We start from the raw sequence: 20,052 nt of genomic DNA on the forward strand, positions 1-20,052 counted from the left end.
AAAGCAGGGCTGCACAACACCCCGGAGGCAGAGCGTCTTTGTTCCACGCTTCCCTAACTCAGAAAGGTGGAAAAGCAGTTTCCAAATGTTGACGCCAGTACCAAGCAAGCAAGCAAATAACTTCCTAAACGCGCTGTAACTCTGTACCCAAAGAGAGAGAGATTTCCCTGCTCCTGGTTGAGTATTTAACCCCTTCCATACTTCCACTTTACAGAAACGCAAAAGAGAAGTACCTGGAGGAAGTTGCATGCTTTTCCCATAGCCAGCAGCTGAGGACATGGCTTGACCCAGGGCCTGGTTAGAGCCCAAAGGTTGCTGAACGCTGGAGGATTTCCCTGACGGAGCAGCTCGCTGCTTTGATTTAGACTCTTTAGCAGGCCTAGTCCAGACCAGGCTCTCCCCGACCTGCAGGGCAGCTCCCATCTTCTGGGCCACATCCACCATCTTCTCAAGAAACAAGAGGAGGAGATCCTTGTAAACAGGAACACTTGAGGCAACAATAAAGTCATCAGAAAAAGAGAGAGAGAGAGAGAGAGCGAGAGAGAGAACGCACGCGAGAGCATGCAAGAGTGCTGTGTGGAGCTAGCTAGGGCCTTGGTGCTTGAGGGAAACATATCTCCCTAATTCATTCCCTTAATTAAGGGGGAAATCTTGTCTTGCTGTGCATTGATTTAAGAACTGGGCTTCAAAGAACAGAAGTGAAGTAGGCAGCTCTCAGCAGGTGACTGCTCTACTCAGAAAGTCTCACAAGCAGAATTTCTTCCCAATAATTGTACTCAAAATTCAAATTTCCTGCTCATTTCTTGCCAGTCTTCATGCAGCTACTTAGTTCCTGCTGACAATTCTTAGGCACATACCTCAGGGTCAAAGTCAAGAGTACTGCTCTCCTTCAGTGCATTGACCTTCTTCTCCATCTCCTGGTACTGGCAGAGGGCTGCCTTCTTGTCCCCCTGGTTGTAGAGCAGGACAGCATAGTTCAGGTTGACGAGGGGATTGCACCTGCAGCAAACACAGCATACAGCACGTTCAGTGCAAGGAAATTTATGCTGACCTGAACAACGCCAAGGTGGGCCCAAGCAGCAAAGCTAGAGATACCTCGCTGTCCGGCACAGACAAGTCACAGGAGACTATGACCCTGAAGCAGATGAGAGGCTGCAGAGTCACACCTGCTCAGTTTCAGTTGTTCTCAGGTCAGGTCGGTGTAAGTCACCCTGAAAAGGGACCTCCTCTCTCAATTAGGAGGCGAGCTCGCTTCGTCAGCAACCGTGAGATTCCTTCAAACAACACAAGTGTTCTCCTCAAAACGCATCAATGTCTGGGACCAATCTCAGCACCACGAAGGTTGCATATTAGGGGGTGGAGAAGTATACAGCATGGTGTATACAGAGAGAGTCATGGTGTGCTAGGGCTTGGTTTGCTACATGGCTTTTACAGAGTAAAAATGTGCAGAAAGCTTTCGCATTTTTCAGTTAGTGCAGACTTAGAAAGGCAGCTGCACAAGCCTGGCTGATAGCAGAAACACTAGCACAGAGATGTTTGTGTCTGCTCCCATTTAAACTTTTGGAAACAAGTCAGACTCTCACTAGCTTGGTGAGGGACTGGGTGCCTTTGGATCAGCAAAGTATTGCAATGTCAGCGTCAATGTAGAGAGCCCGATGGATTGTCTCGCCCCCTTTAAGGCTCCTCCCTGCAACAGCCCAGTCTTTGTATTTGACTCGCGACTCACAGCAGCGTCCTCGGCAAGTCAGTAGCCAGAGTGAGCGCCCATCCACCGAGCAGGTACCTCTACAGGCAGGTCTCCCACCCTCCTGCTCATGGGGCAGAAACTGCAGGGACGGGGTTTCACCGTACTGTGAAAGCTGATCTCTGCTCTGACCGATCTCAGGCTGTCATAGCTCTCCAAATTTGTAGGAGAAAAGCTAGTCACAGGACAGGACAAACAGTGGAACTGACTCATGCTTACTGATCGTGTTTTACAAACCAGCACGCTACAGAACACTGCTTACGTTTCTTCTCCCCCACCTCTTCTCTGCCATTCACCCAATAAAAAAGACCTATGCAATTGTATATACTCTTATAGAGAAACAGTAGGCCATCCCTCTCACGGAAGGATTCAAAGAGGAACCCAGCACTGCAGATGTTACAGTGTTACCCCATGCAGTCCTGCCTCCCCTCCTGATGCAGAATAGTGTTCGCACAGACGATTTCAGAGGGAAGAGATGTTCCGTTTATTCTCATTCTCCAGAGCATCCACTGTCTTCACTAGGATGTGCTGACCTGGACCTGGAAAGTAACTTTTCTTCTGGCATAGCCAGGAGCATGAGCAAACTAAACCAGTGGGAAAGAGTGAGCTCACTCCCTTGGCTCTGCTGATACACGAAGTAAACCCCTCAGCGACCTGACCCTTCTTCAGTTGCTCGACTGGCCCAGATTTACATTCTACAAAATGCTCCGACCGTTCCTGGTCTGAATTCTGCACTTATTTTGAAGAAGCAAAACGTGTATCTAATATCTTCAGTAAAGAAACAAAATGCGAGGGGGCCACCAGTCCCAGCCTGGGAGCTGATCCAGAGGCTCAATTCATACCAGCTGCAGGATGAGACCCAGAAGAGCAGAGCTGCATCTGGCCAGGATTTCTTTTGAATCCAAATAGATTTCAACGGAGGACGTGCTGTCGAGGAGTGGACTGGAAGAGCACTGTCTGGCTACAGATCCCTGCAGAGAGGCCACGTACAGGTATCGCTGCATGCAGGTCAGCAAGGGATGCTTTGTACTTTTATTCAATAAATCTGAGCGAGGGGCTAGTGCCCTCTCCTGGAGCACAGCAGGGATAGCTGGAGCCATCCAAGGACTCCAGCACCCACACCTGGGGTGCCAAGACAGAGAGAGCTTTCTTTGTGAAGAGTGCTCAAGGGTAGGGCTTCTGCTAACACTGCTCAGTAAATAGAAAGTGTCTTCTGCAGGCCAGGACTATCAATTCCTGGTAAGTTATATGACAGCGCTGTGAGAAAGAAGACTATTAGAAGGAATCTGATAGCATTTATAGCCATTGTCTCTCCCTTAATGGCGAAACTGATCCTGCAATAAAAAAAAAAAAAAACCACCCTCCTCCCTGTCTTTGACAAAGCACAGGAAGCAGTATGTGAAAAAGATATCAAAAAGCCATCTCTTCACCAAAAAAAAAAAAAAAAGCTCTTAAAGTTTTCAAGAAAAATCAACCCCACATAACAAAACAAAAACACTGGAAACTGGGAATAGCCAGTTTTAAAACTGACTGAACCTTATCAAACTAATTCTCCTTCAAGAGCTGAGAAGCAACATGACAGTTAGAAAAATCAATGGATAAATAACCACAGAAAGAAAATGCAACTACGGGCTAAGAACGAGCACTAAGAGCAGAAGACATCTTTTTAAAAGATGCTTCCAAGATACTTTCCCCTCCAGACCCCAGCACGGCACCCACACCAAATGTCATAGCGCTGCTATAAAAATATTGATGGCAATGAAAGCAGGCACGGCTGTCTCCATCCCAGACAAACGGTTCCTGATATGCCCGCAAAGAAAGCCTGTGGGAAGACGGATTCAGCCACAAAAATTACTGTAGAAAACGTAAGGGATGTCAGCTGAGCAAGCCACAAAGATCAGAGGCTAACAAAGCCTGCATATTCCTCCCAGCAGTCTGTGGCAGTCGGCATTAATTTTCCCTTTGACGAGGTTTTATTTTCCTGGTAAATCTATATGGCTGTAGCTTCATACTAGTGCCAAATATTTAGGCAAAGCTGCGGAGGTAAATTTCTATTCCCGCTCTTTGAGCTAAGCGCCCGCACTCACGACTGAGCAGTGGGAACAATTTTAGCTCCTGCGCTCCCTTGCCAGGCATGGGAGTCCGAATAGGAAAGCCAGGCAAAGACAACTGCAGTCGGACTTACAGTCAGTGACTTGGTGGGAAAGACCAACGCGTAATTGCAAAAATGCTCTCACGTGGCAACGTAACGGAACAATTACAAAGCTGTCTGACACGTTATTAGTTCGCGTAGGTTCAGCTCTTCTGCGGAGGCTGCACAGCTCTGCTGACATTTGAAACGGGTGCAGAAGTAACACTCAGATCTGCTTTGTAATGTCGTTGATGGAGGACTTTGGTGCCAGATGTGTACTGGCTAGGCAGGGCTAAGTGATTCAAGCGCTCTGCCATGCTTGCAAGCTGTGTAACTCTCAGAAAACATCTGAGAGCGTTTACAGCACCTCTTCACAAAGAGAGCAGCGCCAAAATGTCAAACTTTATTTTTTGAAACCTACTGCTCTTTCTATGGGCTTATGAACTGTCAGAATTCCCAAAATTAAACCTGGCCATTGCATCTAGAAAAAGAGAGAGGAAAAGGGACCAGCATTTTCTCATGCCACCTTGCAGTGGCCACTGCCGGGGGAAAGAGTACTTTCACCAGAAAGTACTGGTGCCTGCCTTACGGCTCTGCCATCAGCACACAGATCCTCCTTGGCTCTGCAGCACTGTGCTAGCTGCTGTAAATATGCAGCTATTCACAGTAAACTGGGGAGAAGACGTCATCAAATCATCTACTAGTTAAAATAAGTAGGAAAAAAAAGCAAAGAAAAGCAGACCCAAGCTGCCAAAATTATTCATGAATTTGAGACAAACTTGTTTTTCTGGCTGAAATGACACCAACTACTATTTTTAATACCAAAATGGTTCATTTTAACGTTTCTGAAGCCACGTGCTTTGATTTTAGAGGCTAGATAGTGAATGTAGACATTGTTCACAAAATGGAGGAGAAAGGGCTGCCACCGCTGCCCTTTCATATCATTAAGATTGGCTTCCTGCCCACATTCTCCCAAAAATCTTCCTTCTGCCCAGCTCAGAAGAGGCTTCATACCTAGCCTGCCATTGCTCTGCACAGTGCTCAGACTTTGGGTTACAAAATACTCTGGGAAGGCTCTTTTTCTTTTATTGCATCTGCTCCATTCTGTATAAATCCAAAGTCATTATCACTGACTCATTGTATAAATAACAAAATAGAACTCAGCTTTGGGTTGGTCTGAAACAAGATTTCCCTTTCATTCTTCAGAGCTGACCTGCACACCCCCCCCCCCCCCAAAAAAAAAGCTTTTAAAGCAACGATTTGCACAGCTCCAAGCATAAAAATATCCCCCTATTATGAACCGCATAGGGTAGAAGTAGACTGAAGGACAAAGTATGCAAAGAAAAGCAGCTATAGAGAGGAAGAGCAATTTGATCAAACAGCCAACAGACATGATTAAGACTTACTTGTCCAGTGCCACAGCTTGCTCATAGGAACGTTTTGCGTTCTCAATGTCTTCAAGGTTTGTCAGAGCAACTGCACCAAAACAAAACGTGCATACAGAAGTTCATGCACCACAAGGACTTCACTCTTAAGACAATTTGGAATGTCGTTAAATCATAAAATAAATAAAAGCAGAAGGTACCTAGCAGGATTGTCCAGACTGCTGCCCCGGCCCCAGGCCAGGAACAACTCTACTTCGGCCACTTCTGAGTGGTATTTGTCTAGCTTGATCACACAAATCTCCAGCGCTGGAAGTGCACACCCTTCCCTTAGGCAACCTATTCCAGTGCCAAACTGTTAAGGATGGAGAGTTTTTTCTAACGTCTAATCTGAATCTCACTGCAATTTAACCCTCCTATCCACAACAGACAGAGAACAGACTATTCAGACTTTACACCTGCCAGTGACCTAGTGGGAAACAGCTCCTTGGCACAGCATTTGTCCCATATTTGCGTGCTTCAGTCCAAGCTTTCTCTCCAAAACGTTCCATCTCCTAAGCCGTGCGTACACCAGATCTGGGTAATGGAGCGATGCATACCTGCCAGGAGCATATAGAGCTCTCCCATCTTGGGCTGGAAGTTGATGGCAGCACTGAGGAAGTGGAAAGCAGACGCGTACTGCTGCATCGTGAGGTGGACTAACCCCAAATTGTACAGAATCTTCCAGTCAAAGGGAGCCAAGTAGTTTGCTCGCTTCAGGCAACTGATAGCCTTCAAAAAGGAACAACAGAGTGCTGTAACACAGCCCAACCAGATCAGACCTCCTGTCTCTGCCACAACAGGACTCTTGTTCTTATATGAAGCTAACTACAGATGGAGAGAAGGGGAAAAAAAAAGAAAAAAAGAAAAAAAAAAGGAAACCAGATACTGACTGCTACATATTTCTTCTTGCCAAAGAAGCACATTCCAATGTTGTTCCACAGTGGGGGGCTTTCAGGCGCAGCGCTGGCTACCACTCTGTATTTGGCGAGGGCAACATCAAAATCTCCGTGGGTCTGCATCATGCTGCCTGCTGCCAAGGTAGCCTTTGAGAGAACATAAGAGTGACCAGCTGAGGAACCGAGTTTCCCCAAATGCGGCAAGACGACAACAGGACAAAGTTACTCAGCTAAAACCATCTTAAGAACAACTGTCTTTTTCAGGTGCCTCCTAGTAGCTGCCAAGATCAAAAGCTAGCGCAGCATATGGGGACTCCAGAGTCTCCCAACATACAGCAGGAGAAGATCTATACACTAATAGTTTCTTTTTACTAACAAGTATGGCTAGAAATAGCTCTGGTGCAAGTTAACTGGAGATTAAAACATACGCAAGCAAGATATACGCAGCAAAGCCTGCCTAGTTCACACTGCCTGGTTGATATTGCAAATTAACGGAAATATGCATGAAAAGAAGAGCAAGTGACTGCAACACACTATATTTAAACCACAGTAAGCTGGTTAAGCCATTTACAATATTTCACAGTGACAAAACTTGTAAGTGTAAAGATGTTTTCACAATAACATTTGGTTTACATTCATGTATCATTTGCCAACCATACACTTCAATACTCTACATTGCCGTCACCAGACGGAAGGAGAAAGAGGCAGAGAGAAACGAAGCAACATGCCTAAAAAGGGAAGCCGTTTCAGAATCAAGAACCGAACCCGGATCCCAGGCTCAGCTTTCCAGATCAGAGCTGAGGAAAAATGACATTTGTATACAACAGTGGGCAGCACAGACAGGCGTATAAGTGGATGGGAGGATAATATAATGGGACATCACTTGTATCTGTGCTCCATGTCTAGGCGTCACAAGGACTCAGATATAGCTCTTGGGATTTTTGAAAAAACGCCTTGAAGACTTTCGTAGCAAAATAATTTCCGTTTGTTAAAAACAGGTGCAACTTCAGATTAAAAGCCACAGGCATCAACTTAGCATCCTCTTTTCTGCCTCCTCCCCTCCTTCTACACACACAATTGCCTCCCCAGGGAAAGGTCCCAGAAAGTATTTCAGAGAAAGCTTTCTGGGGCATGATACTTTTCAGCCTTCCCAGGCTCAGACACTGGACTTAGATGGCAAAGCTCTGGTACTGGAATTAGCTTTAAGAGGCATCTCATTGCCATTCAGCTCGTTCTTTCCCAGTCCTCACGATACCTTGTAGTTGGTGGGGTCATAAGTAAGTGCGTTTCCAAGGTGTTCAAAAGCCTTCTGGTAATCCCCAAGCTGGAAAAGAAGTAAACGAGCATCAGAAATTCAGGAATAAGGGGGTTAAGAAGGAGCCCACATGCTTTTTGGACACCAGAACTTCCAGTTGAACTAAAACTAGGATTCAGAAGAGTGAGTTTTATAGTGCTCCCATTACACACAAACACTCTTGCTTAATAATTTACAAAACAGATCCTAAAAATAGATTTAGCTTAATGAAATTCACTGTTCTGACCAAAACAAAGGTTTCTATATAGTTTGTGCTGTGACATTTCCATTCCAGAAGGAACTCTGGTTTGATATTCCTCTACTCCTTCATTTCTTTCAGAAGAGCTAAGAGATAAGCTGCTGCTCAGCACATCTCCGATTCCCTCGCCACAACTTCTCCACTCCCCAGGACACTGTGCGCTCTTTCTGCGGAAAGAGAGCTTCCCCTTGTCTTCTAATGGGCTGCAAACGTTAGTGGGCAGGATTATGCGCATATGTCAGCATGCGACTACTTAGAATCACTTAAATCCTACCGTTTTCAATGGAGTTATGCCAGAATTGTACCAGTCCGACCAGGATAAAATTGTGGGTACCGCTGCCTTTTTTGGGGGTCATAGAAAAGTTAGCTTTTGATTCCAGCAATTATGCTGACGCATCAGTGTCCAGTGCCTTCTGTAACTAATAGTGAGGGGAAAGACAGCAAAAGCCTTTTTTGACTTCCAAAAGTGAGTACGTGTCCAGGGACGTGACGAACAGAACACGTGAGTCACAGCGTGGAGAACTGGGGGCTAAATTCATGTTGTGGATGGTTCACTCACACTGCCTCTGTCTCACAGGTCTCCTTCCCATGTCAGACTCCCTTCTAAATCCCCACATACCCACCTGAAGACATTCAGCTCTCCTACTCAGTCTCCCTATCTCCGGGGCGAAGCAATGTTTTTCAGGCAGCTTACTTTTGGAATAAACAGATGGTCCTTTCCATACACTTCATAGACCCAAGCGACAAATATTCTTTTGTTATTTAAAATCATTTCTGATTTTCTTCGAATGGGCGTTAGCACTAGCAGTTTCATGGCTGCTTTTAGGAGAAAAACTTGCTAGGCTCGTGCTGGAGAAGTAACGTCATGACTAGTCATGTTTTATCGTACTTGGAGGGATCGTAACAAAATTAGAGCAGTCGCCAAAAAGAATTCCTGCTCTGGCTCAGTTCCAGGAAATCAACTCCCTTTTAGCAGTAAAAGGAAAAAGAAGATACAGAAAAGCATGTTCTGTCACCTCAAACATGGCCTTTCGAGAAATGTGTAAAACTCATACAAAGACGCATAGAAATTAACTCTATAATAAAGCCTAGATCATTTTGAAAATAAGTAAGTTCACATAATAGCTAAGTTTTCCATACCTGCAAGTAAAGTAACCCCAAAGCTGTAAGGAGCTCTGTGTTTTCTGGAGAAAATCTGCAACGCAAAAGCCAAAGAGCTGCATTGTTTATTGGCCCTTCTAAGACAAGGTACGGTGCAGAACATGGAATTATTACGCTACATCGTACTAGTACCACCCCAGGAAATTAACTGTTCTTATTAAACCCAAGTATTAGAACAGCTGTCATCACGGGGACTTCCTCCGAACAATATTCCATCTAAGCTCTCAAATGCTTTCTTGAGATAAAATAAGTTATGATAGTTCTGTTAAGTTGAACTTAAAATATAAGCAAACGGAGGTGCAAGAAGATGACACGGTTTTCCTAAGACTCACAGTGAGTCTGCATCAGAGACCTGGAAATAGAAGCTGGTATTTCCCATCATTTCCCATAAACCATCCCAAGCCTCTTGAGCCATACATGACAGGCAATCCTCAGCATTTCTGAAGCATCCTACATGTATTTATCAGCAGCCTACATGTATTTATCAACAGCCTTTTACCCTATAAAAAGATAACAAACATGGTTTCACGGAGCAGCTGCGCGCTGCTCACCGTGGCCCCGTTGTGCACTGGTGGCCCCCAGACCTCAGTGCCGAGACAGGCGCTACGCTGGCTATAAACATATCCCTGGCGATACACACCGCTCCGTGCAGCGCTGCAAGGCTGAAAAAATACACTCCGACTGCTCTCAGTTACAGTATGCAACTCCCCAACCTTCACTGCTAAGTTGGGGTGCACACAGCAACGTCGTGAATACTCGTAAAAGCCTCCCCATTCCCCGGAGATTTGGGACAAAGAAATAAACAGCATGAAACAAAACCAAAACAAAGCAAACACAAAAAGCAGCAGAAAGGGATACCCCACGTTCATGGCCTCATTTACCTTACGAGGACTGAGTTTTCAAGTCACCACAGTTAACTGAACTATCAAGTCTTAAGCAGTCTAATATTTATAGTCACACAGGCATCTTTAGACCTCAGCCAGAACAAAACCTCATCGTGTCTGGTGTTATAGAAACAGACAGCAGTGACAGACTATCCCAGAGCTGTAACAGCGGACAAAACATAATAGTCGGATGAAGAAAAAACAACAACAACAAAAAGTAGAAGTGAGGAAGAAGGCAGGGAAGGGAGGCACAAGATAAGAAATATAAACACGGTGCAATGCTTGGCAGGGATTAATTAGATAAAAAGCATTCCAGACTAACCCAATATACTGTCAGATAGCAGCCAGAAGCAGATGTTCAAGGAAAAAGTATGTGAAAAGGGCAAGTACAAAAATGTACATCCTCCACTGGCTTCTGGCAACCACGCTGTTAGGGACGTTATGCTTTCCTTTTGTGTTTGTCCACACTATAAAACCTCATTTTAAAACCACTAATAAGCTGGATGTCCATCTGTGCTCAGAAATACCCAAAAACAAGACAGATCAGGACTAAGAAACAGTGACGGGCTGGCAGAATCTCACAGGGCACCAGCCCTTCTCCGCTCTGCCTGCTCCCACTCTTTCGGATGTAAATTACTCCAAGTGAAAACAGTATATAAAACTCAACAACTGATTTTTGACAGACACTCAGGGTTAGATCTTTTTCTTCGACAGACCTCTGGGATTTAAAAGTCAGTTTTGGATATGTTTGCTCCCAGGCATCTCCATCCATTTGCTTTCCACTTTTTCTTGGCAGAACAGCTACCTTCTTCCCTGACACATCGTCAGCAGGAGAAGGACTACAGCTGAGAGCAGAGACAGATGAAGAGCTTGAAAATGCCAAATTTTGCGCTGAGACACGATAATTACCATTAGCTTTTTAATCATGCAATTCAGTCTTCAATTCAGATCTGGGACACCAATCAAATTTCTCCTGGCATAGGCTGGGACACGGACAGATAGGAAAAAGGATATAATCTTACTCTACTGCTTTCTTATAGACTTCAAGGGCTTTATCAGTCTCCCCTTCCAATAGGTGAATTTTCCCCAGCATCATGTAAGTCAGGTCATGTCTGTTGAGCTCCAGGGCATTGTTTAGCTGGTCTTGTGCCTAAACATACAACCACAGAGAATAAAAGAGAGAATCAGCGATTACAGAGTTCTTAGTGAAGCAAGAGCCTAAGGGCAATCGCCAGCAGCTGGCAGGTAGCGGAAAGGGAGCAGCTAACACCCACTGAGCTCGGAGAATCTTGCTGGAAAAACCCAGCCTGATTGTTAAAACAAGTGCTGCATCAGGAGCCATGTGCTTTTAGGGAGAGAAGAATGCAAAGCTGAATGCTTCAAGCCAAGACAAGAGGCAATGACCTCTCAAGGAAGAGAGGAGCACAGGCCTGCCTGCGCCTGTATTTGAATTAGTTTGGTTTGAGGGCTGCTCCAGATTTGTTAGGTTAATAGGTACACCACAGTTCATTTCTTTCTGAAACGCTTATTCCAGCAGTAGGCAGGGACTGCCAAGTAAACGAGAGGAATGAATCAGCTCTTGTCAGGCACATGCTGATCCCCTCCAACTGGAGATACTTTCAAGCGTTTCTTCCTTTTGCTACTCCAGGCCCAGCCAACAGGACAGTAGAAAACCCGTGCTGTTTCTGAACACGTGATATATTAAAAAGAGAAACGCTGACAAAGGAAGGGAATTCTGCAATACTGAGTATTTGCTACCAGCAACTACTAAAGAGCCGAAATCATCTCCGTGAGCTTCCTTGTATTGTAGAGGTCCTCGCGAAAGTACTCAGCATGTATTGCTGCCCAGGGCGACCACTACATCTTGGGCCTGTGGGACAGCCAAGAGATTAGGAGGTCCCACTATGAAAGATGTTAGTGCGTGCGATAAATCCCAAGTATGAACCTTGCTGTAAAGCAAGAAGCTAACTGGGAACACAGCAGGCGTTCAATGCAAGGGCCACAACACTCCACCAGAAACAGCTTGAGAACTTCTATATCAACTGCAATATATCCAGGAGAGAATTCAACAGCCACAGAGCTCCCTACAGGCTAGAATTCAGGTGGCTGATGTAATGCTCAGCTCAACTCAAAAAGTGGTTTCAGGAAGACTGTCACCCTTACCTCAGGCAGAAGGGATATTTCTTGTTTCATTTCCTCCTCCAAAGACCTCCTTGTAAAGAAATTCCTGCTGTTCTAGTAGCAGGTAGCAAAGGGGCCAAACTGGGAATGCAGGTTTTCTAAATACCATTTTTTCCCTCACTCAGTAGCCCCACGTGATAAAAGGCCACTCAGCGCTCATCACGAGTGCCTAGGTAAGGACTGAGTGAAGAGCTGGGAAGGACATGCTTAGAAGAAGCACCAAAACTCCATTGCAAGCTTCCAATAAGTTCTTCATTCCCAGTTAAGCATCAACAGTGTCGCCCATGCCGGCAGCCGAGCTCCTTTGTGACTTCTGCTCCAGGCTTGGGGCAAAAGGAGCTTCAGACACAAGAATAAATCTTTTCCATGGTGGGAGGAGAGAGAGGGCTCTGCACTTCCAGCAAACAAAACCTATAACCCCTCTCTGTGAATCCTGCTGGAGACAAGGGTCTGCAAATTCTCCTTCAGACCCAAGAAACTCTGCACAAGGTACAGCAGTTTAAGCAGTTTACATGCTGCAGCAACAGTTTGGGTCTTAATCATCAAAATTCTGCTGCTTCAAGAGGATGGAACTGAGATGCTCTACAGATTGCTACTCCTCACAAAACCAGCAATGGATATGGTCTTGGTTTTAAAAGGCTCCAAAACAGAAGTAGCTCTCGTTGGAGCACAGCTGGTCTTCTGTCTAGCTTGAGGCAGCTCTTTGAGATTTCCCCAACATTCACTTTAAAAATAGAAACGCTTTCTGAAAATCTTAGTTCAAAAAAGCCTCCTGGCCTGCAACAAGGCTAACCTCCATTTCGTTCTTATCCAATTCACTAACTTTTAACGGGCTCAAAGTATTTCAACATGCAAATGAAAACAGACACAGCTCACAAACTTTCACTCCCAGAAATCACACTGAAGCACAAACGTTCCTTGATACCTCTCACTGCAACTGATCCACTTTACACTACCAAAAAGAGTGAAAGCTCTGGGAACCTCACTTGCCACTTGTCAAGTAGACGAGCTGAGCGTTGCATTACCTTGTTGAAATGTTTCAGGTACATGTAGCACACACCCAGGTTGTGGCTGATCTCCTGCATGCACCAAAAAAAAAAAAAAAAAAAAAAAAAATCAGCATGAGGTTTGAAGTATACGCTGGATAACCTGCAAAGCTCTACAAATGCAAGGCACTTCAGGAACCTACAGCCTCACAGCACAGGAAAGACTACAGTCCACTGAGACAAAAGCAGAGAAATGAGGGTGGTCTCTTAGGAGAGCAAGGAGCAAAGATCGGTTTCTTTGCTGAGATGTGACTCAGTTCCCAGTGAGATCTCTGAAGCTGACATAGGTTGCCCTTACGGGTGGCTCTCAATCTACCTGTAACTGTCACTAGGATATGCACAATACTGCACCCAGCTGGACATAATTTGAAAAATGTGTCTAGCTTTCCAAACTAGAATTTGAGCACCAAAAGGGCTGATATCCCTATGGCATACCAAACATGCTTGCAACACAGTAGGAAGATCACTTTGTCATCCTGAACACTCTTGTGACACTGTAGGCAACAAATCACACCTCTAACTCATTGCCAAGAGTTTAACAGACAAGCTACATGCCACCTTCTTCACCCTGCTACATTTTGGGGAGTAGAAATGCAAGGCTCACTGGCTTCTTGTTTCTATTCCGGTAAACATTTCACTGCTTCATCAGTTTAGACAGCCTTGACCTTTAAAAGAAAACTCTCATACTTCCACATTAAGCTCCTTTGAATGGCATTTCCCTCCATGCAGTCTCTCCAACTGCAGAGAACAGTGAAGAATCAAAGAGCTACTCCTGGTTACTGTGGCTTGCAGAACGATACAGCACAAGGAGAGCGCACAGGGTAGCTGTACTTCCAGTGCTAAGCCAGGAATGGGAAACAACTAACCAAAATACCCGCTGAAGTCTGCCTGCTGTGGCTGTAAACAGGGTTGCCAAGCACATACTGCAGGCAGCTCGGTTAGCTAAGAGAATGAAGACTTGAAAGAAGATTCCCTGCATTAAAGGTTTCCGAGTTGTCTGGCACAGGTTGAGTCAAAAAGGAGAATTATACCAAATGCATCCTTATATTCAGTCTGATTTTCAGACATACTGAGTACCAAAACCACAGCTAACTGAGTGAGTGGCTGCTGCCTTAGCGAATGAGGCCGTTGTTTTCTGTGTAAGCTTACAGGTGAACCTGACATCCTGCATGAGATCATATGTAGCAAGTCTGTCTTAGAAACAACACTTCTGTTTACAAAACAGTCATATGTGGAAGACTTCTCAAACTGCAAGCCATGTCCTCTCTCTTCTCATCACCTTTTCCTTTTGCAGTGCTCTTCCTTCACTTTATTTTTCCTTATTATTTGGAAAAGCGAATTTCGTTATTGCTCCTACAGCTATCAGCTGATAGCTATCAGCTAGTGCTCAGTTATTGCTATAGCTATCAGCCTGTATTTTGCCAAAACAGGTAGTACTTGGTACAACATTTTCAGCCAATTTTGAAGGTAATCTTTTTCAATGGTGTTTTGCATTACCAGAGGATTCCCGATTACTCAAGCGAGTTTTAATGATAACTGAGGGTTTCCAAAGAGGGAGTTACTTCCCAAACTTTCCTTAATGAAATAAAGCTCCATGTACTATACACAGCTATGCTAACAGCAATACTCTGCAAAGCTCAGACATGTCGCATGGGTCTATGTTTGTGCCCTAAGATAAGGTGTGGGCTTCTATAGGTAGAAATGATGCCCTGTGCCTCTGATCTAAACCAGAAGCTTGCAGAGCCTCATCACGGCAAGTGACCCTGCGCTAAAAGGCTCTGCTTCTCAGCCTTGCAGCTCCTCCTCTGCTCAGACTGCAGGCAGCATGAGCTCACCTCTGCGTGGAACAAGTTTGCAGCTGTCTACATAAGATTGTATGGAAACAGCTGCATACTGCAATAATCTGCAACTTGCTGATACACTTACCCAGTCCTTTTCATTGAGTTTAGCTGCTTCATTGTACACTTCAATGGCTGCCTTGTGTTTCCCCAAAAGAAACCTGTGAAAGTATTTCAGATTTTATTTTTTCCTGCTTTGAAAACCTGCTGTGCAACTACTGTCCCCTTTGCCAGTACGAAATGATGCTATCTGCTAGTTCTCCAGAGACCTGCATGAGAAGCCCTGAGAAGTTTACAGTCCGAGTAGTATGTTTGCACTGCTCCTTTTCAGGGCCAAGGTCACCAACTCTGAGAGACGTGAGGCTCTCTCTTACAGTACTGGAGATGCAAGGAATGAATCCACAGTCTCTGTAGTCTGCCTTCGTCTCAAAGGAAAGGGACAAGGATCAAAAGCAAACCGGACACTCAAGAGATGGAAAGAAGTCGGTAAGGCCAGTTTACACAGCTCAAGTCAGCGCCCTTAGCTTTGGACCTAGGAACTGGTGCGATACCTCTTGCTTAAAACACAAAGAAAAAAAAATACAACAATGGCAGCTAGGCAGATGACAGAGATTTTGCTTTTAAGGGATAGCCCACGCTTCTGGAAACCAATTCAAATGTTGATAAGGAGGAAGCGTGCTCGGAATTAAGCAGCCAGGGATTTCATTCGATGCCTGGGAGAAAAACAAAACACGGAAGGTCCTGGGTGGCACATCAAAGAGAAGCAATAAAACAGCACTCACAGCGATCGTGCCACCTGCTTGAGGTTGTCGGCACTGCGAGGGTTCAGAATGGAACACGTCTGGAAAAGTTCAAGGGATTCTTGAATTTTCCCCTCCAAGCGAAATATCAAAGCTGTAAGACAACATATATCAGGCAAATTAGTCCATTATCCGTAGGAAAAATGTGCCTTTCTGACAGCAGGGACAGAACAGGGAGTACAGACGCATTGTAACAACGCTCGTTTGGTCTTTTCCCCTCTGCAGCAATCTCAGGCAGACTCTGTGTCTGAGGGCAGAATGAAAAAGCATGCAAAGCACTCGTGCTGGCTTGGAAATTTTCCGTTCTTTAGAATAAAGGCAGCCTTAAACCCTGGCCAACTGCTTGTTAAGATATGGCCTGGATTTCTCCCCCTGCCCCCAAATCTTACAAGCCACAAGACGTCGTTGGCCAACAAACTTTGGCTGTCCCCAATCTCTGTAATCTGCTGCCATGACACACGACACTGAATTGCAAGGCCAGGTTTTGGGGGATTGCTTTTGGAGGCTGGAGGGCAGGACAGGAAGCGGAAGACCACCCTTAAAGCCAACACCAAGGTAAGCGTCACCTAAGGTATGCAGCTCTAACAGAAAACAAGCATCTGCAACGCGTTTCACAGCATGCCAACACAAGCTGATCAAACATGAACGCATTAAAGGCCAAGAGCCCTAGCCTGAGGAAGAACCAAAGACAAACTCATCAGTAAAGAGGAAACAGAAAATCTAATTTGTACCTTCCTGAGGTAATCCTGATTTTCAAAACTAGACATAGCAAGTAGAAAAATGTCAAAAATGTATTTTTACGCATGAATGGTATACCCTTTTCCTTCAATTGTTCACCCTTCTTGTTGATCACTGTATCCTAAACCAGAAATGACTTGGTGCAGCAAAAAACCCCCAACTTTCAGATGCCTCATGCAACGTACCTTGAACATACACTGCATATTCGCACATTCCCTGAGACTCCTGGAGCTGCTCTTTGATGAGCGCCTGAAACGATGAAGCGGAGAGGCCAAACGTCACCTTCAGCACTAAAAAAGCCAGTAAGCTGGCGGACTATTACCCCCGTGTTAAACTGCAGAATGGCAGTCTTCAGAAAAATACAAAACTTTCTAATATTTCAGTACAGGCAATCCCTAAGAAAGAAAAATTGATTTCCAACTGATCAAATGCCTTTTGCAACATCGCTCAGCAGAACGCTTTGTATTGTTGTACTACACGTAGCTGTGCTGCACTTGTGCTCGGTGCAGAATGCCGTAAAATAACCTGAATTCAAACATCTTACAACATGTTAATAGACAAAGCTCTCGTGACCAGTAAAGATGGCATCACAAATAGGACATTCCTGTAATCAGAATTTGTGCTTTGAGAAGTCACTATTAATATAGAACTTGTAGCTAGTTTTTGCAATATACTATATTAATGTTCTACAAAAGTGGTATACTTAATAGTTTAACAAAGGTAATAAAAGAGATCTAGTTTCAGCTGTGTATAGATTTGTGTAAATTAATAGACTTTACTCTATTTTACTATTTTACTCCATTTTACAAATTTCAACTTTTCAACTAACTACATGACTTTTTGGCCATAACGTGACCGGCTCTGGTTCCTAGCAACGGCAGAGGAACATAAACGTCCTTTTCCCTCTTCTTTTAAAAAGGAATATTTTAACTGCCCCTCCATGGTAGTAGAGGTTACTCCCACAATGGCGGAGCACGGATCAGAATGAAATACATGTTTCAGAAGAGCACAGTGCCAAGAGCACTGTAGCCTTTTTAGTATTTCACTGTTCGTTCCTACCTGGGGAAAACGCCACAAGAAATCTCGTGCTGATAAGGACATCTACTCTAGGCCCTTTGTGGAGAAATAAATTGACCTGGAGCAACTGCAGCTGAGTCAAGGAAAGCACAATGAACAAATGATGTGTACAGGGGAAAGGGAACAAAAAAAGAACGATGAAAGCGTAAATTCTTGCTGGCTACACTCATGCAGCTGACAGCTTGGGGTGATGGCGGTAGTTTGGCTATATTCCATAGTCACACACGATGTGAAATTATAAAACCAGTTAAAAAGAGTGACCTTCGGGGGGATGCGGACTGTGGCTAAGAATCAAATACATCATCTCTGCTTTCTCCGAAACTCCTCCTTTGCTCAAAAGCCGAAGAGACAGAGGGGGAACAAAAAGGCGTTCTTCCAGGCTAGCGATAACCTGGTGCTCCTCCACCACACACTTCCTCTGTATCCCCTGCCTCCAAGCTAAATGCAAATGAAAGGACCTGAAAACAAGGAGGAAAACTGAACCTAAAATGCAGCACATAAAAGGAACGCAGGGTGATGGCAAGGAGAGTTACCATCGAGCATCCTCGCTCGTGAAAAGAAAACTAAACAGAGGAAGGAAAAGGAAGAACAACTCTAGGCTGCTCTTCCCCTTGGATCTGCATCTGCTAATCTCTTAGCCAGAGTCCCTTTTCAGTCCTTACAGACGTTATTATCAGGCGGTCATAAACAACGCATCTTCGGAAGATGGATAGCCTATATTGTTCCTTCTCTATCGTATCAGTCGCTCAGAGCAAGAGAGGGCAATAGAGAGCTATCTTTTAAGAGATATCTGATTAATTCTTTAAGCCCTAAAAAAATACTATAGCAAAAGGCTTTGCACTGAGAAACATGATCTGGAATCCCAGCTTTTCCTCCTAAGTTTATTTAACTTGCTGGCAGAATTTAGACATATTGGCAGAAGACCAAACAACATGAGTGATTTTAATTAATTAAAAGCATCTGGTAATTTTAGTAATTCCTTCCTTGCACATAGAAGCAGCAGAGGATTTCTGTTGTTCTGTTGTGAAAAACAGTTTGGGGGAAGACCTGGAATTGATGCTGCAAAGCGGTCTACACAGTTTATTAGCTTGGCACGTGAAGGGCTAGAGCCGAACGACACTCACTGCTTTGCAGGGCCTGTGCCTGCTCTCTCCCCGGCAGCAGACCCCTACCCCACGGAGCCTGTACTACCGAGAGCACTGCAACGGCAGCGGCTGTTGCTTTGGGGGGATACTCGCCGTACCTCTTGCTGGCTAGCTGGGTATCCCAATCATCAGCCAGCGTTATCAATCTCGCGCCGTAACGAGCGGCAGCATTTGTCAAAAGCTTGGCAACACCAACATAGACATAGAAGTAGGACTGTGAACGTTGTAATTTAACCCTTCTGTTTTAAAGGGAGCTAAGGTTAGTAAACAAGCAATTCTTTCTTGGTCTTTTACATCTTGGACAAGTATGGGAACTTTTAAAAACCACGTTAGAGAGAGGCATACCAAAGCACGGAGCGGAAGAGAGTGCCCAACAAAACTGAGGTCACCCCTTTCTTAGCCAACTCTTAAAAGAGCAATAATGGATTCTAAGCACGGGGGGCACGGAAGTTAGCTCTGCAACTCCGCATAACGCCAGTGAGTACGGAGAGAGAGACTACCAGAGGGCAGCTCAGCCCATCTAAGATCTGAATTGTCTTTCGGACATGCTATCACTCCTCAGGGACTGAAGAAGGGTCCTGGGGATGTTTATGATCCTATCTTCCTTGGGACATGGCCAGGCCTCTGAGCACCCCTTGATAACATCTGTGCAAAAGCACAGAGGAGTCTTTTACAAGCTATGGGCCTGGAGCCAAACTCCTCCAAGGTTAGCGCAAAAGCAGTTTTGTGAGCCATGAGGAAAGGTTTTGCTGCCTATTAGAGCCTTTAAGTTTGACAGCTACTGCTGCAAAGCTGGCCTGCCAAGGAAAAGAGTATTAGCTGTATTCTCTAAATTTTTTTTTTTTTAATTCTTTTCTGCTCTCTTCAGTGACTAATAAAGACTTGGAGAAGTCAATGTTCCCTTTACATCACCCACTTGGTTATATTCTGCTTTCCTGAACTGTGCATCTCTTCTGCCCTCCAGGATTCTACATCTGATCACAAAAACAGTAAACTCCCAAAAGGAGAGACCGAGGAAATGCAGACATATCAACAGAAAATAGAAGCAACTTTCTATTTAGACTGCTAATTATAACTTTTGTTTATATCTATTTAAACTGAGATCTGACAGGAAATTGCTCTGCTAGGGATACAACCCTCCAGCTCCATTAATTAAGACCTAAATGAATTTCCTCTGGCCTGCCACTTTCCTAAGCGCTCCCAGGAGTTTTTCAGCAAAGAGAGACAAGACAAGTCCTGACCACTCCTGGTGCTTCAGAAGGAAAATAATCCTTTCAGATCTTCTTTGCACGTTACAGAACCCTCCTCCTGCCTGTTGGCAGATCACCTTTAACAGCTTTTGTGCATTTTATCAGGAAAACACACTGTTTAACAGAATTGCCATTCCCTTAGTTCACTTATCATTACGGTTCCAAATTAGCCTCCAAAACCAGG

At 44.7% G+C, this 20,052-nt stretch overlaps 1 protein-coding gene across 4 annotated transcripts in view; it reads right to left on the bottom strand.

The window, feature by feature from the left end:
* The window catches only part of BBS4 (Bardet-Biedl syndrome 4), a 49,076-nt gene that overhangs the window by 6,924 nt on the left and 22,100 nt on the right, over positions 1 to 20,052 (bottom strand). For all 4 annotated transcript variants that reach the window (XM_068958982.1, XM_068958985.1, XM_068958986.1 and 1 more), the window contains 12 exons: positions 16,582 to 16,645; positions 15,641 to 15,752; positions 14,947 to 15,019; positions 13,000 to 13,053; positions 10,816 to 10,943; positions 8,889 to 8,943; positions 7,451 to 7,519; positions 6,190 to 6,342; positions 5,857 to 6,028; positions 5,282 to 5,351; positions 858 to 999; positions 234 to 444 (listed from right to left, as the gene is read on the bottom strand). In XM_068958982.1, the coding sequence (XP_068815083.1) occupies positions 234 to 444; positions 858 to 999; positions 5,282 to 5,351; positions 5,857 to 6,028; positions 6,190 to 6,342; positions 7,451 to 7,519; positions 8,889 to 8,943; positions 10,816 to 10,943; positions 13,000 to 13,053; positions 14,947 to 15,019; positions 15,641 to 15,752; positions 16,582 to 16,645 (1,303 nt within the window). The remainder of the gene's footprint in view (positions 1 to 233; positions 445 to 857; positions 1,000 to 5,281; positions 5,352 to 5,856; positions 6,029 to 6,189; positions 6,343 to 7,450; positions 7,520 to 8,888; positions 8,944 to 10,815; positions 10,944 to 12,999; positions 13,054 to 14,946; positions 15,020 to 15,640; positions 15,753 to 16,581; positions 16,646 to 20,052) is intronic.

This window comes from Struthio camelus, chromosome 12, assembly GCF_040807025.1.
Source record: "Struthio camelus isolate bStrCam1 chromosome 12, bStrCam1.hap1, whole genome shotgun sequence".
Taxonomy (NCBI): Eukaryota; Metazoa; Chordata; class Aves; order Struthioniformes; family Struthionidae; genus Struthio; species Struthio camelus.